The following is a 17929-nucleotide window of genomic DNA, read 5'->3' as shown; positions in this document are numbered from 1 at the left end:
CAATGAGAGGGGGGAGAGGATACTCAAAAATATCTAGAGAAATTCTGTTGTGCTCTTTCAGTTTGGTGAATTTGTGAGCTATACCTCTGTATTTGAAGCCCTGAATGGAAAGAAAATAAAGGTGGGGAGGGAGGAGGAGAACCTTTGATTTATGGTGTGCAAGAGCATACCAAAAGCAGTATTAACATGAAAAGAGCCATTCTGGATTGCCTAATAGTCATTCTACAGCTTTAATATATCTCCATGTGTCTCTTCTCACTCGGAGTAAGCTTGAGAATAAACCATTAAATTAACCCTGCAGCACTAATTTGAATAGACAGAGTTTCAGGTGAAATGCAGATGGCTTTCATGTTTCTCTTTTCTTTGCAAGTTAATTTTGGAGGCGGATAGATTGGAGCAGCAAGTGGGAAGGGAGAGTTTAGCTGCTAATGGGTCTGTCTTTGTAAACTAGAAATAAGCTAATGTAATGTAATAATCCTATGTTACAGTAACACTACCAACTTGTTTCTGATATGTCTTTATAGGCATTTTATAACTTCCTGATGGTCAGTCACTCCACTGAGATCCTATACAGATACTGCTTGTATTAAAAAAACCCCTCTTTTGAAAACAGACTGCATTTTAAAAATTTTTTTTGTAATTAACCAGATATAACTCAATAAAATGAGCAGTGCTGTCTATTTAGCTTTTCTGTATCACTGGCCTAATACTGTCACAGAAATACAAACTAGTCAGTTACAGTGAATTGCTGTAATGCTTGCAGGTGTTTCATACACAACTGGTCATTTCTCCCAAGTGCTTTGCAACCTGTATGAGGAGCACACTGCAGTTATTCTTTAAACATCGCAGCCAGACCAGTAGATGTGATATTTGCAGATTGTTTTTATGTGGTTCTCTTGAAAGCTTTTTATTTTCAAGTGTTTTAGGGAAAATGTAGTTTAGGACTTTGCTGTAAACTAGGTCAGACATTGTCCAGTGAACAGTTTAAGTAGTGTTTTCTTGTTCAAATAACTGAGCCATGCACTTGCAATTCTGATGTAGTTTTGTATTATGTAATTTCCTCTTTGTTCCTTTTAATCTGTAAGCTCCTTAGAGCAGGGACCAGGAAGTTTGTTTCAGCAGGCATATTTTATTCGTTGTGTAGTGCAATGCTCAGGCTTGCAGTCGTGCCTCAGTTGAGCCATCTTAGCCTGTAGTAAGGGAATGTTATTTTTCTTAACCCCCACTGAAAGATATTTAAGCAGAGATTTATTTTATTGGAGATTGTGGGTCCACCAATGGCTTACCACTTCTGTTATAGATTGTCTCTCGCCTATGTTTTTAGAGCTTCTGATTTATAGCATATATTGAAGATTGTCTTCTGAATTTGAAGGGTGAACAGCAGTCTCTATGCCCAGACTACCCTCATGTTTTAGTTAAGAAGTTACCCCATGGACTCTGAGGACACTAGAGTATCTGCCTGTTTGCTGAGAGCAAATGGGAACTGAGCTATTAATTTTAGTACCTGTTTGGAGAAGTTTTCGCTTTCCTACATGATAGAACCAGTTTGTGTAATTACAGATGTTATCATTTATGTGATGAGTGAGCTGAGTTGGGTTGTTTCTTCTTTGTGTATGAAGATGACTGATATATTATTTTCTTGCAATAGTAACTCAAATTTATTGGAAATAATAATGTATGCTACTTTCTTTAAGGTATGCAACTTTTTATTTTAAATTTCCTGAGGTTAGAGATAATCTGAGCAAGTAAATCTCCTGGTTGATGCCATTGTAACGTACAATCTGACAGGTTCTGATAAGGTTGGGATAAGGACTTAATTGCATTTCAAGTAGTGTTAAGAGTAGAGGAATCGATTTGGTGTTTTTACCTTTACTTTTGTGTTGCTAAACATGTCCAAAGCACTGTGTTTCAAACATCTTTCAGAAAGTTAAATCCAAAGCTGCCTATCATAATGGATGATTCAAAAATTAATGAAGGCAGCACTGGGTTCTGTTGTATGTTTTTGGCCTTGAGCAACTGGATCTTGCTTTGCAGTTAGCTCTGCTGTCACAGCAGGATTTGGATTAGATGACTTCCAGAGGGCCCTTTGAACCGAAATTTTTCTGTGATTCTGTTTTGGTCTAGTGGGGTGCTAAACCAAACCAAAACAAAAAACCCCAAAACCACCCACAAACGTGTCACCTCCTTTGCCTGTGATAAACCCACAGTAAATGGAAGAATGAATTAGTGGCTGTGGCGATGCAGCATGCATTTTGTTAAAAAAAGAGAGAAATCTTTTGCAGTGTTTACTTGTTATCTATTAATGTCCTTTTTCTGTATTGAATTAAATGAGATTTACAGGCTTTGTCAGATTTCTTATTATTTAATGTGCGCAAAATGCTGGATCAAAAATTGGAGTTTATTGCTGTTTATTTGTAATTGCCTGCTTGTATAGCCTCAGGTTTTAAGGCCTGCTCATCCTGCAAGGAGGAGATTGTTTTTGGGACTAGTACATTTAACACTGACTGGTCTTAAAGATAATGTACTGTGACTCCATTAAAAGTAGGGTTCCTTGATTTGCTTCAGCAGAACTGGGAAGGCAACAGTTTTCACTCTTGCCTCCAGTTCCATAGCATTTATGTATTAAAAGAGGACTTTGGCTATCAAGCTGTTAAACTGATACCTTCAGGAAACACAAAATTTACGAAAGTAACTTTTTTCAGTGATGGGATTATCATGAAAATATTATTTTACAGTTCTGGAGAACAGCTTCTCACTTCAAAAAAAGTGTTTTTCCTGTGTTTAAAGAGGATTGAGATCTATTAAATGGCTTGCTTATAAGGTGAAATGTAAATAACCATATTTTATGAAATCTATTTAAAAACATTGATTCCCAAGAAAGAAAAAAAGAATTGAAGTGAGAAATTTTGACTATAGAGAAGTGGACCTTACCAAGTTTAACTTGTTAAACCTCTCCTTATTAAAAGTAGTAACCTCAAAACTTATTGGTATTTTGAAAGTATAGTAAAGAAAGAGGACCTGTCTGTGTCAAAAGGCCCATTGGGATGCAGATGTTAACTGACAAATTAAATCATGTTCAAGTTAATTGGTAATTTCATGTCTCCTATTTGCATCTGATTCTTATTTCTCTTTAACCCATTTAATAAAGAAAAATGAAGCATAAAGGTAATAACAGGATGCTAGGATTTTATTAGCTAAATATTCTCATAATAAAGAGTATTTAATGCTGAAAAATCAGAGTATAGATAATAAGGAAAAATGTGAATTTAACAGGAAATCCTGTTTCAGCTACTGGACAAACACATTTCATACATCACCTGCTATGTAGTTGATGTATTGACCAATATTATATTTTGAAGCTTTGAATTCACTTCTGACTGACATACCAGAAGTCTTGGGCAGCCTAAATCAATTTCTCTGTTAGCCTCAGCCTAGCTGATTGTCACAGACTATCATTGCCATTTTCTCAAAGCAGATAGACTTTTGGGTGTTGGTGTGGCACTGTCTTGAACTGACAAATCTATCCCTTGGTTCATCATGCTGCTTTTGAAATCTTTAGTTGTCATTTTCAACAATCTCTTGTATTCTTTTCAAAAAAGTTTGAGAGGCCATTAGTTTAGCAGTAACCTGCAGCTTCTTTTGGTGGACTGCACTGGAATTGAATAGAAAAGAATAAGAAAAGCCAGCTCCTCAGGTGTTTTGTCTTGGCAATATGGTGCTTGTGGGGCTCTGCAAATGTAGGTGCAAGTCTAACCCATACAGCAAAGGTGAAGAGAGACCTCATCACAATTGTAGTTTAGAGGGAAATGAATGCAAGATTTTATTTATTAGTATACTCATTTATAAAGACTCTTTGTTTAAACAAGATGTTTCAATATAAAATAATAAGAATAAGAAAACCTCCTGCAGCTTTGTGGCCCTCTGGAAACTACCTACCGATCCTCAAACACCTTCCTGATAAGAGCCCACTTTGCATGCTATGACTTTGATTTGATTTTGTCAGAATACTTTGTTTTTGTTGAACAGATGAGAACATAAAATAACTTGCACAACTTAAGATTTGCTTACTTAGGTGAGTCTAGGTTTTGTGGATTATTTGAATCTGTGATGTTTACAGTATGGAAGTTGATAATTCAGATTCATTAGGAAATGACCAGGGCACCTTAGTATTTTATTAGTCCAGAAACACATGTTCTGAAGTGTGATTGTTCCAGAGAATATATTCTTGCAAAGCTAAATTGATAATAGCTATTTAAATCTAGTGCTACACTTTTTTCAATACAAAATGGCTATGTTAACATTCTACAGAATGTAATTTCCAATTTTGCTGTCGACGACTTAGTCACCCCAGCAGTAGTAATGTGTTCAGAATGACTCTAAACACCTTTACATTGTTAAAATTTCTCTCCAGCCCATGTTAAGGTACGATATGTTTGTAATCTCTGTTACTGCATTCATTACGGTGGAATCAAGTCACCTCATGGTCTGATACATAAACACACTTACACACACCAATGTGGAAGACAAGTCATATTTTGTCCAATTCCATAGATCTATGAAACAAGAAAGAAGCTGTGGCATGACCGGTACTTGCATTTAAGTTTCCCAGAACTTAAGTTGGTGCTCTCCAGTATTTTTCTTCTCTTGCCAATATACAGGAATGTATACATACTGTTTATTCTCAAAGGCCACTTTTGTGGGAGGAGAGCTGAAAGCAAAGATCAGCCTCTGTTAATTATCTCTGCTGTTCATGCAGGTAACAGTTCAGAGCAGGAGTTTGAACTTCAGATGCTGTTTCCTCTTTAAGAACTGGCCTCCCCCTCTAAAGCTCATGCATCTGAAAGCAAGAAAAGGCATTCAGCAGAATAAGGCACACACAGAACTGTTCATGAAAGAGCATTATATTTAAAACAGAAAAATAAATTCCAGGTGTTCATTGTGTTTCTATTTCATGTTCCTGTTCTTGGTTGATGTGATTAGGGGAGAGAGAGAGAGAACAGGGAGCACCAAAGCTGAGATTAGTCGTGAAAAGCAAAGCAGCAAGTGAGTTTTGAGAGGAGGTGTTTGGATGAGAAGGAAGGTTCCTGAAATTTGTGAAGAAATACATTACTCCAGAAATGCATAGAGTATTGTGGATTGATGGAGGGACATGAAGGTATTAGGGAGAAGTGTGAAATTTAATTTCAAAGATCTCACAAGTTAAGAAATACTCAGAATTTTTTGTGATTTTGTGATGTCAACAATGTGCAGAAGGGACTTGATTTCATATATTGTCCTGGGTGTGTTTCAATTTAAGCCATAAAGTTTTCTTGCTGACTTAGTTCTCCCAACTTCACATGTACAATGGATTTGTGATTATTTCCTAGCCTATACTATGTATAATGTTTCTGTGCATCTTTACATGTTCCAGTTTTCTACTGTAGCCATAGTTAGGTAAAAGTGTATCGGTGTGTTTCTCTATCACATGGAGTATGTAGGCAGTATTAATACTTAAGCAGTGGTGTTGAAAAGATGACTAAGATTTTTATACAAATTAATTACTGTGTTGATAGTAGGGAAGGGAGGTGGGGGGAGTTGGTTGCAAAAAATTGATTCATTTTACACATACAGTTCAAGATGTCTTTAATTACAGCTACTGCAAAGTTTGATCTTGCCAAATACGGGGTTGGATCAAGTTTACTAATTTGGAGAGATATGTTGTGTGAAATACCTCTTTTTGGAAGAACTGCTACTAAGATTTTTACCAGCAGCATCTTGCCCTAAACCACTGAAACACTGCATACTCTGCCTTATCTGCCACCAACATGCCATGGCAGCTGCTGTTTTGGATGAGAGTAGTTTTTATGAAGTTAGAGACATGCAGCTAGTCCTAGCTTTTCTTCTTGCCTCCCTATCAACGGTAGAATTAATTTTTTAAAGGAGATGGAGAGGTAAAAGCACAATTCTGCAATTCATTGTTTGAAGTTTCTACTCAGTTGTAACATCCTGCAAGTGAAATCTCATTCTACTAAATATGTTAAAATTATAGTTCCTTTCTTTTGCAACCACATAACAGATGTTCCTGATATTGAGTGTGCCACAAAGATTGGAATGTTGTCTTACACAACACTAAGAGATGGTTAAAACCAAGTAATAGAAGTGATGCTGCAGTAAGTTCTAGTGATGCATCAGCTCAGTACTTCCTGACAAAAATATACAGTGTTTGTGTAAAATACACAGATAGTGGATAACAAAACAAAGCAATACATAAGAATACAGAATTGCTGTGAAAGTTTTATCTGTTACAAGAAATACAAAAGTTACTCTGTCCTGTTTAACATACTTGTAATGTTTTTCTTGCAAGATTTTCAGTAAAAACTAGGTTTAGATTAAATTACTGTTCAGCAAATGCTTGAGGTTTGTGCACTAATGTAAAGAAACATGAACTGTTTTGATTACATGGTAAAAGACTTGGGTGTGTAGCCCTGGAGTTTTTATGTAATTGTAGATGTCTAATTTTCACTTTGTTTCGTACTACTAAATCTTAATTTGCAGTCTGGAAGGCAACTGAAAACCAGCCCGGATACAGTAACTTGACAGTTGTGCTGAAGTTAGTGATATTAAATTAGCATTACTGCTAGATTACTCTGGTCTTGCTGAATCACATGTCTACAAATTGGTGTAGTTTTTTAATGCATACTTGTGTTCTTAAGAGAATTAAATGTGGCTTTTTCTGGGTAGAGACATGTTTTTCATGAACAAGGGATGTTCAGAGATTCTGATACAACTGTCAATTCTCTAAAAATGCTCTAAACAACTATCTGACTCTAGAAAGCCCTCTAGCATTTCTGCAGTACTTCTAAGCATGACAGAACTGCACAAAAAATGAATGCTGTTTAAAACAAATTGTATTTCAACAAATTCACAAATTAGCTGTGCACTTAAGTAGCTTAGCATCTCATCTGGGAGGATAAGGCAGCTGTCTCTTTCTGAACAATTTTAGATTCATCTGCTGAGATTGCATAGGGGACTTTTTCTGATATAGATTATGTACCTTCTTTTGTCTGATGTGGTCTTTTTTAAAATTTGTGCAGATAATAGAAATATGTAACTTTAATATAGAAGTTAAACGGGTATCAAAATCACTAGCAGCTGATTCCAGTGGTTGCTAACCCACACAGTATTGAATATCTCACATTAAACTTTTTTTTTCCTTTCTGTTCTTAGGAGACGTTGATCCAGCAGCAAGTGTCATTTCATTAGGTCCTGTATCTCTGATGTTGTGGATAGTGGAGTCCTCCAGCGATTAAATGAGAGCAGTGGACACATCTCAGCATGTCAGTCTAGAGCGTTCAAAATCGAAACCTGGGACAGGCTGGGGCCATGGGGCAGAAATAACAGCCTCCCTTCTTCCCCCCTCAACCCCACAGAGAACAAGTGGAAGCTTCCAGTCTGGCCTACCAAAAAAAAAAAAAAAAAAAAAAAAAGCTTTTTGTTATGGGAACTGTGTTGAGGGTTAATTTTCTCATAAGAGCAGAAGTAAATGAATGAGATGGTTAACTTGACCAGTGAGCAGCTTGGCGAAAACAAAGACCAACCTGAAATTCAGATGGATTACACTGGAACGGAAAAGGTCTTTGACAGCTCAGCGTGTGGGAGAACAAAGTTCTAAACTTGACGAAAGTTACGTTATCTCTGAATCGAGCATTTTGTGTTGGAAGGGTATTCTTTGGGGGCTGCAAGTCTATAGTAGAAAAACATAGAGCAAACTGAAATCTAAAAGAAGACCCTGACAAGTGGGATAACTTCTTCTCAAACACTCCTCAGCGAGAAGGTTTTTGGTTAAGGAATAGCCTTTTGCTGCCAGACAAGCAAGAAAGAGAGGGTGGGGAGGGGTGAAAAACTTGAGAGCCAAGGAGGTAAAATGTCTGCTAAGGTTTAAAATAGAATGTGAAGTTGATTAACACAGGGTGTTGACTCGTACTGCTTGGAACAGCCTGACACCAGCCTAAGGACAGGGATATAGTTGAGCCCATTGTATGTATCATTGAAAACCAAAATGTGCCAGTCAGCATAACAGGAGGATGTCAAGGAGTGGATCCAAATATTTTGTTGATCTTCATGGGTTGATAAGCCTCTGTGTCTATTGAAACAAAAAAAAAAGTTAAAAAAAAAAAAAAAACAAAAAAGAAAAAAGATTTAAGTCTGGAAACAAGTAGAATTTTTTTTTAAGTAGAAATGAGGTTTCTTGTTCTGTTTCTGACAATCTGTTATTTATTAGCATAGGTTTTTGTTTGCTTTCAGGTAGAGGGTAGTTAATTGAGTTAAAGAGCTCATCTGTATGTTACTACTAATTCTTTTTTCTAGCTCTTTTAAAATCCTTTTTACCACTGGTTTTGGTTTCTGCATGTAGGAAGAGAGACTTGTAAAATTGTAACATTTCATACAGAAATGCCGCCCGATCTTCACCAGCTTCAGAAATCTGACCTTTGCCAATGCTGCAATAAAGTGTTGTAATTTAGAATTGGTGTCTGTCTGTTTACATTGACTTTGTTCTTCTGAAATGTTGTTTTGAAGAGTTTGTGGTATGTCATGGGGCTGTAGCTCGGGCAGCGCTTCATACAAGCTACGTAAGAATAGATGGCATTTTATCAAAGCAGGAGGACTCCTGCCCCAAGAAACATACTTGAAGCATGCTTAGTAAATGCAAAGATTTTCTTGCTGTTTAGCAAGGAGTTCTGAAACAGAGATCATCGTTTCACATAACATAAACTGTCATATGCAGACAGTGGCTCTGAAAGAAGCGACTTCAGCACCACCTCATCTGCAGCAGCTTCCTCTTGCCTCCTGTGTGTTGTGCAGACCGAGGGCTCGGGCAGCCGCGTGGGGAACCAAACCAGAAAACTGGCCTGAGGTAAATCAAGCAATGATGCTTTGGAGAGAAGTCGTCAAGGTTTTTACAATATACCGACTACTTAAAGTTACGTTCTTTAATCACAGAATTGAACATTGAGAGTGGAAAACTGCAAGCGCAGCTCTAGGGTCTGCTCCTTTCATTCACGAGCTGTAACAGCAGTCAGGGATTGAGAAGTGCTGGAATCCCTAGAGCACGTTTTCCCCGAGGACTTCACTGGTCAGGCTGGTGGTAGGCAACTTCCAGTTTGCAGAGTGGGCTGTGAAGTTTTTACAACATCGCACATACATGCATTTCTCCAGATTTCTGCCAGATCTCATTTTGTAAGGAGGCAAGTATCCTGAAAGTGTGCAGTCGCCCAAAAAACCCCTGTGTCTTCACAACCGTCTCCAGGTACGGTTGTCTGTGCTCGGAGAAGGTGGTGTCCGTCGTAGGAAGACCAAGTCTTTGTTTCAAGTCTTGTGTGATTCTTCTCATATCAGTTTTTTCCACATAAAATTTATGGGTACGTTTATTAATCACATTTGTAACTCTGAGATCTTGCAGGAATGTCTCTACAGTAATATGACCGTATCCATTGGTCAACTCTAATTTCCATTTCCCTGATGAAAAATGCCTACCAATTCCTAATAGCAAATTAAGCATCTAATTGTGGTTCAAACTGAAGTCAACTTCCTTTTCTCAACATGCTGCTTAGTTTCAAAAGAACTTAATTTATCCAAATTGGATAACTGCATAAAAATAAAATGTGAATTCACATTAGCTCTATTTTGTATGTGTCAATCTAATGCCTTGGATGGAATTTGGGTCAATGGAAATATCTTTATAAAATTATTTGCTGAAAATAGTTTGGGGTCAGCTGGGGATTTCCCTGACTTCAAGCTGAAACCACAAAACAATTCAGTGAAAGCTTTTGAAGTTTAATTTTAAAATAAATTATTCTAATGTTATGCTGAATAAAAATCTTTCAGCAAAAATCATTGCAAGTGAAACAATTGGGGTTGAACGTATACAGCCAAAAAAAAATAATTGTTTGCATCCTGTTTATTCTTTGCTCTTCCGTTTGCTAGCCCCACAACCTGGTGCTGTGGTTAGGTGCTGTCCTGCTGCTTGCAGAACAGTTTTCCCACCTGATTCAGGTACAATTTGTTGCTGTAGGGATTGCACAGCTTTCTTTCATTTTACGTCATTAGAATGCTTTGTCTTCCTTTAAAGAATATTTAATTAAAACAGTTAGGTGAGCAGCCTGGTTTTGATACAGGAACAGGGAAATAACCTGTATTTTGATCAGTGCTTCTCTGTTACATACGAATATTGCTTCTTTATCCAGATTACAGGATGTTTATTTTAATTTGTCTAATATCATTGCTCCTCTTTTCCTACAGTGCAGTGACCCGCAGGTGCGATGGGTCACTGGGGAAATCATGCCAAATTCAAGCTGTGGCATCGTTTGATGTGAGAGAGGATGTTTCTCAAGTGATGCTAGCCAAAGGCGCTCTTGCAAAGAGCATTTCTAAAGCAGCGTTCCCAAGCACGCATGGAAGTAGTTAAGTCTGGGAAAATGTACGTAGATGAAGGAGAAATTGTTTCATGTCCTTGATTGTGTAAAGGATTTCTGTTATCTTATCGTTCTCTGGAAAGAATTTGGACTAAAGTCAGGTCCGGGCATTTGAAGTTGAGGCTTCGCTGACGTGAGGCTCGTTGAGCTGGCTTGCTGACAACCAGAAAATGTATTGCATGATTGTACTCAACAATTTTTTTGCCTCGATTTTTGGTGGTAATCTCTCTTCCTGCATCTCTCAAGCTCTTAAAACTCAAGGCAGGGACTGGGGGAATGAAGTCCCTCCCACTGCAGGAGATCAGATTTGTGACCACCAGAGGAACTTGAACACACATAAGTCCGTGGGACCCGATGAGATGCACCCGAGGGCATCAGAGGGCTGGAACGCCTCTCCTGTGGGAGACAGGGCGAGAGAGCTGGGGTGGTTCAGCCTGGAGAAGAGAAAGCTCTGGGGAGACCTTACTGTGGCTTTCCAGTGCCTAAAGGGGGGGCTACAGGAAAGCTGGAGAGGGACTTTTTACAAGGGCATGTAGTGATAGGACAAGGGGTAAGGGCTTTAAACTGAAAGAGGGGAGATTTAGTTGAGATGTAAGGAAGAAGTTCTTCCCTGTGAGGGTGATGAGACACTGGCACAGGTTGCCCAGAGAGGTTGTGGCTGCCCCATCCCTGGCAGTGTTCAAGGCCAGGTTGGATGGGGCTTGGAGCAACCTGGTCTGGTGGAAGGTGTCCCTGCCCATGGCAGGGGGGTTGGAACTAGATGGTCTTTAAGGTCCCTTCCAACCCAAGCCGTTCTGCAATTCTGTTATTTATGGTGCATCTTGTGAAAGCCTGTTTGAGCTGAGGTGCTGTGTTAGTTCCAGGATGGCACCAAGGTGGCTGGGAAGCTCCAAAATCGGAACATGCTGGGTGCACCTGGGAATGTCAACACTCAGAGGCAACACCTGGAACTCTAGCTGGCAGTATTGGCCATCTTCTACCCCACAATGCTGTAAATATGATAAAATTTTAAAAATGGTATAAATCTCTTTTTTCTAATGAATTGCTGAGTTTTCAGACTTGTTCTAATTTTATTAGCTTTCCAAGCCTTCAGAGAAATAAGTCAGTTCTGCTGTTTGTGTTACAGAGATTAAAAATACATGCAAACACATCAATGCACATACAGCGCAGCACACATACATCATGTGATTTTATAAACACTAAAGCTTAGAAAACCATGTCAGGTATGATGGAGACTGCCTGATTTGCTCAAGTTTTCAGGTTTTTTTCGTTTGCCCTTCCCAGTGAAGCAGTAATTGTGTGCTTGGCAGGGCGGCACGGTGAGAGCTGTGAGGAGTTACTGTGTTCGGCTCTGGCAGTTTGCTGATGCAGCCTTCCCTTTACCTTACAGGGGAAGGCGTTTGACTGTAACTGTTTTACTCTTAGTGAATGCGGTGCCGTTGAAAAGTGCTGAACTGGAGAAATAACCCGGGACGGGCTTCACGGGCCGGCAGCGCGGCTTCTCCCAGCCTGTCCAGCCGATCAGCATCAGCACTGACTCCGAACGGCTGTGGCCAAGGGCCAGCAATTAATAGTCCGTGCACGTTCGACCTGAAAGACCTCCGACACCGTCGGGAGAGGCACCGCGCTGACCGAGCAGGGTCGCTGAGCCGCTGTCGGCTACGCGCTCGTTATCGAAATGGTCGTTGTGCTTTTCTGTCAGGAGGTATAAATGAAAAAGCGAGTAAACTAACTTGCTAATTACTATCATCCCCCCCAATGTGGTGCTGTAGTATTAAGACAACGTATCCGAGCTGGGTAAGTGAATATTTTCAAAATAAATACAACAATAATACTGTGAGCCTGCTCTTGCCCCCTGATAAATATATTAATTTTTTTCCTTTTTTTTATCCTTTTCTTTTGAGCTTCGTCACTAATTTTTTTCCACACTAAGGTTTTTCCTCGGCTGCGTGCCATTATGCCTCACTGAAGATGCTTTTCTGAGATGACACTTTGCTGTCTCTTCTCAGAATTCAACTATAAATAGTTTTTTTCCAACCACTCCAAGCATACTGGGAGTAGGAAACTATTTGGGCAAGAATCAAACAAGTGAGTAAATGTCATAACATTTACTTGTATTGTTTGGATTATAAACTTTGCTTTTAAGTTATTATTGTCAGGGTATGATTGTGCCATTAAAACACTTAGTGTTTATGATTGTTGTTAGAAGTACAAACTGTTTTGTTAAAAAGACTCCTTCCTTCCTTCCCTCCATTACCTGGCTCCAAGCCATTGGGCAAATAAAAAAAAATGGTTGAGACACTTGAGAAGGAGGAAGAAATGTAGATTTTGCTGATGCTTATTTGTTCTTTGACATTTACCTGTTCTGTTGTGCATGGGATAAAGGGGAGTGACCTTTTCTGCTGGAAACAAGTCATGGTTGACAGCCCAAAAGCTCGAAAACTTTATCATATTTACCCCTGAATTTATTTTTTTTTTGCAACTTTTTGGTAGTACCTCAGGGTTGTCTTGGTAAGGACACCCCTGTTGTACTCTCATTAATGTGCTTCACAGCTGTAACGCTCATGAGCGGGACCTGGGAAGTGATTTTGGATGCTGGTGATGCTCTTGCCCACTGAAGGTACCATCATGGACCAACTTTTTCACTGCGATACGGCTGTCAGCATTATTTTTTAGCTTCTGGAGACTCTGTAGTTTTGTTGCAATCCTACGTCTGTTCCTTGTAATTCTGATAGTAGCATTTTTTAGGTAAATCGAGATAAGCATCATCGCTTATCCAAACCCCAGTACTCCACAGGGGTGAACCACCTCCCTCCGCTGCAGAGTGGGCAGCCGGACCGGTGCAGCCCTGGAGTTGGCAGCAGGACGAGAAAGCCAGTGCGTGTCTGTGTTTTGGGTCGCTTGGTTGTGGTAGGTACCAGGCTGTGGGCTCTGCTCCATCCATTTGATGTAATTTATTGACATTTTGGGAAAAATACTAACTTTGAGTTTATCTACATAAAAGTGCCTGGCATCAGGGCCACCGCTCGTCCTTGCTTGTGTCTCTTGAGGGAGAGGATTGCTGGAAGCCCCCTCCAGCTCTCACGGGAAGCCCAAGTCTGCTCTACAGGGGAGAGCTGTTCCTGTCTGCAGAGCTGCCCTGTATCTCAGTGTCACTGTCCAGCTGAGCTAGTTGTCCTCCTTGCTGTGCCAGTATCCAATTTCTTAAATTATGTATATATATGCACACATACATCTCTCTTATATATCTGTTCATAGTAAGCTAAAAAGCAGATGTTCTCTCCTGGGAAGCAAGACTTGACTGCATCGGTAAGGCTTTCATAACCCACCTGAAGAGAGATTTGGTGTCTCCATTGCATCAATCCAGTAAGTGGTTATTAAATTGCTATGAGTTGCTGGAAGTTGCATCCCTGGAATGAGGGAAATGAGGCCCAGGTAACCAAGCAGGGAGAGGGATCTCAGAGGCGGCTTTGGCTTTTCTTACCTCCGCTCTGAGAAGCTTTTTCACGTGGTGATGGGGGCTCTGGCTTCCTCCTCGGGCTCACGGCAGGACGAGCCCTCTCCTGGGAGGAAGACCTGGCCGTCAGCCTGGTCAGAGAGGATCAGTACGCTTCTCTCCGGGAATTCGGCCGAGCTGTTCCAGGCAGACACCGGTTCCTCATCCCTCCCCCAGCAGCCTGTCTTTTCCAGGGGAAAGATGGACGCAACAGCAGCCCTTAGACAAACTCACCCTTTCTTATTGTAACACCCGAGAGGCGTAATTGTGGTTTATTATTCGGGTTGGTCCCAAATCCCACGCCCTGTGAAACTAGGGGTTTATTACTAGCTGCGAGTCTTACCTAATGTAAACTCAAACCAGCTTTTGGTTTCAGCGAAAGCATTGCTGTTGCCTGCAGGGAGACACGCCGCGGAGGAAAGTCTCCGCTCTTGGCACGGCTGGCGCAGAGCCCAGGGGTTTATTACAGGACATACCAGGAACCACCGTGCTGGGCACGCAGGGCCCATTTCCTGGACTTGAGCGCACTGGAAAACTCATGCTGTAAATAAAAAGTAAACCTAATCAGGCAAACTAAATCCATTTAGGAGGCAGGAAATGTTCCACAGTAATGAAGTTTGTGTCATGAAGCCTGAAGACCCTGTTGATCCTCTAACTTTGTGCTGGCTTGTATATTGGAAATAGAAACATGCTGACAGCTATTTCCTAATGGACATTTAAATATGAAGAAATAACCTCCCTCCTCCTGTGGCAGCTTGTACAAATGGTCTTTTCCTTCTGGTGTCATTCTACCCTCTGACCACCAGTACAATGGGTGGCTTATCATCATTAATCAGAGTATGAACAACTCATTGCACACGTGAGTCTAACCTTCCGGGCTGCTGCTTTTTCTCCTGGGCTGGCAAGTAAATGCTCCTGAAGCAGTAGGTGTGGTGGTGGGAGAGGAAGGGTGATTCAGGATTAGTGCATACACCTGGGAACTGGAAGGTTAAGCTCATCTCTGCACCCTTTTTCTTAGCTTAACATCACTGCCCTCATTTCCCAGCTGGGAAACACAGCTCTTGCCCTTCCTTGCAGGGATGGATAAGTAAGCAGAGAACAGATTAAAAAAAAACTTACACAATTTTCTGTTGCTTACAATAACAAAAGCCCAGAGAGTAGAGAGCTTCTGCTGAAATTACAGGAAAAACCACATCACGAACATTTGATGGTAAAGCTCTGAGGAAATGAGTGATCCGGTTATAACTGAGATCTCTAAAGCTGAATCAGAGAGGGGAAGTGACTTGCATGGAAGACCAGTCAGTGATAAGAGGGGAGTGCTGTGGTAGCTGCCATTAAGCACCAGTGTGCGCTGTGCCCAGCAAGAGCTGGGGTCTCCAAGGCCCCGTGGAGCTCAGCGCTGGCTCTCCAGGTTGACTAAGGATGGTTGCACCCTGCCGCGCAGCTGCACTGAGCTCCGTAAGGCTTCAGAGTTGCTCCTGGGCTGAAAGAGCCACAGCTCAAGAAGATGGGACCTGCCCTGGGGTCTGTGTTGGGCTCTCACTGGGAGCGCAGAGACACTGGGAGGTGGATGTGGGCTTACTGGGAGAGCTTGGATGTGGGATCTGTGGGGACACAGTACTGGGTGCAGTGATTGCAAGCAAAGGGACTAAAGCAAATATTTGTGATAGACCTGAGGCAGCAGCTTGTCAGAGTCCTTGGCTGGCTAGAGCACGTGGCCACAGGGATGTTCCAGCTCACAGGCTTTGGAAAGCGGAGCTGCACCTAAAGTTGATGGATAAGCAAAGGATTTGGTTTGTTTTCTTTTAAATTCAAACCTTCAACAAACACCCTAGTTTTTATCAAGTTATTTTCTTTGGAAAGGGAACTATCATTTATTTTTTTTTAATGATGGGGAAAAAAGACCCCAAAAACTTGGGCTTTGTTTGTCCCTCAGGTGAGGATACTGTTACAACTGCATTTCCTTGTGACACAAAGACACCCATCTGAGAATAAAATAACAGTTCTAGGATAACAGTGCCTCACCAGCTTTGGCAAACCTCTCAGAATTAGTTTGCAATTCCTGGGGTTCTGTGAAACCTTCATTAAAGCTCAGGAGCAGGTGCGAAGACTCACAAAGAAAAGACAAATTGAAGCAGAGTTCCTCCTTCATGCCCACCAGCTGGTTTCCCTACTGTTCCTTGTGCCTGTTCAGTTTAATCCTAAAGTTACTGAAGCCTCTTCTGGTTTTCTTTATCTTGTCAGTTGAAAGTAGCAGGAGGTAATTATGACCCTGCAGAAACTCCAAAGGCCAAGAAGTAATGGCTAGCCCTTTTAACAAAAATAATGTTTCCTCACCGATCCCCCAAGGTAAGAACACATTGGACCAGTTGGTGTAGTCATGGATGCACTGACAATTTTTCAAGGAAGGCATTTCCTAATTTGGGAGGGGTCACCTCACATGGGAAGAGAAAGCCCTGTTCTGAGGGGGAAAAAGACCAAACAAAAACAAAACACGCAAGAGAAGGGTGTGTTCCCTTGGAAAGATTTGGCTCCATCTAGTCTAAGGACCCTCCTTACCTCAGGGGAAAAGATATTTATAGCTTGGGAGTGAACACTGTCATGAAGACTCCCCTGCCTTTGCTTCTACGTGTTGCAGGGATTATCTGAAAGCAAGACCCTGCGCAAGTAGAGGGTTGCATGCAAGAAGCAATGAATTAAAGGCTTCCTCTCGTCTAAGATCCACATCTAAGGGAGCATCCACATCTACTTTAAAATCACCTTGCTAAACTCAATTTACTAGTGCCAGTATATGAGCTTATGCTGGTATAGCTTGTTCTGGTGAGTTACCAGGAGTAAGTATAGGACAAAGTTATGTACAAACCAGATATCTATCTAACATAACTCACTCTCCAGCCAGTGGCCAAGCAATGCTAAATGAAGGGCTAAGGGGATGGCAGAACTGCCTCACTGCAGGCAGGGACCATGCTCCTCTCCCTCTGGGCTGAGCAGTCATACCGCTGCCTTCACAGGCCTCCAGATACCTCTCAAACCATCCTCGGCGTGACTGTTGCCAACAGAGCTGCAGCCAGTGCTATTCCAGCACAGATCTAAGTTCATAACATCCCAAAATATGAAAAGTAGACTGGTAGATGAAGCCAAGCCAACCTGCTGTCAGATTCCTAGAGCAAAAGAAAGGTTAGAGGATACCATTTAGAGGTAAAAGAGTTTAAGTAAGGTAAACAGACTTTCAGATTTTTCCACTCGCTTCACATTTACCCTCTATCTTTCAGTGCTGAACTATTAAAGACATCAAACAACTTGCTTAGGATCCAAGTATCCAGAACAAGTTGGTTGGAGTTGTAGGTGCTGTAGGGGTATGGGATACACCTGAAAACTGAACCATCAGGGCTTGGCTTTCTATCTGCCTCCAGCACTGCCTGAGCAATCCCCCAAATCACTGCCGCTCACCACTGCTTCTGAGCTGCACTACCCTGGGCTCCAGCTCTGCCAGCAATAACGATGACCAACCAGGCAGCTAAAGAATGTGTTCCGTAATTTTTACCTTTGTGGGTTCAGTTACAAAACAGTCTGAGTTCATTCAGGAGCCCTGAAAATTACAGTTCTGTTTACTGCTGGAGGCACACAGAAAACCAGCCCAAGCTGCTGAGCTAAAACTATGACCTACCTTTAGCCTCATGCCTTCCCCGATCAGTTACAGATAACGCTTTCTGAAGCTGTTTATTTTTAAAGAAGCCAGTTTTGTGTGTGTGTGTATATATATATATATAAAACAAGCACATAAGGAGTCAAAACATCAAAAGCTTATTCCCAAAGCTGCAGCCACTTGAAAAGCTGACAGTAACTGGGCAGCTGTGTAAGGTTTTACCCTACAGCAAAGGTGAGGCACTGTAACACAGTTTAAGTTTCACTATAGATTGAGCCAAGTTAAACTGTCTCACGCCAGCTCCAGGCTGCAGCTGGACACAGTTATGAGAGGCCA

General features: G+C 41.1%; 2 protein-coding genes across 5 annotated transcripts in view; both read left to right on the top strand.

Annotated features, from left to right (window-relative positions):
• UPF2 (UPF2 regulator of nonsense mediated mRNA decay) overlaps nt 1-8503 on the top strand; it is a 67016-nt gene extending 58513 nt beyond the window's left edge. For all 4 annotated transcript variants that reach the window (XM_075024682.1, XM_075024679.1, XM_075024680.1 and 1 more), the window contains one exon: nt 7207-8503. In XM_075024682.1, coding sequence (XP_074880783.1) covers nt 7207-7216 — 10 coding nt within the window. In that variant the 3' untranslated portion in view covers nt 7217-8503. The remainder of the gene's footprint in view (nt 1-7206) is intronic.
• NUDT5 (nudix hydrolase 5) overlaps nt 1-11753 on the top strand; it is a 134069-nt gene extending 122316 nt beyond the window's left edge. Inside the window, exon 9 of the mRNA XM_075024694.1 lies at nt 11677-11753. Coding sequence (XP_074880795.1) covers nt 11677-11738 — 62 coding nt within the window. The 3' untranslated portion in view covers nt 11739-11753. The remainder of the gene's footprint in view (nt 1-11676) is intronic.
• The last annotated feature ends 6176 nt before the right edge of the window (nt 11754-17929 follow it).

The sequence above is a fragment of the Buteo buteo genome, chromosome 4 (assembly GCF_964188355.1).
Source record: "Buteo buteo chromosome 4, bButBut1.hap1.1, whole genome shotgun sequence".
NCBI classification, from domain to species: domain Eukaryota; kingdom Metazoa; phylum Chordata; class Aves; order Accipitriformes; family Accipitridae; genus Buteo; species Buteo buteo.
This window is presented reverse-complemented; position numbering and strand designations above follow the sequence as displayed.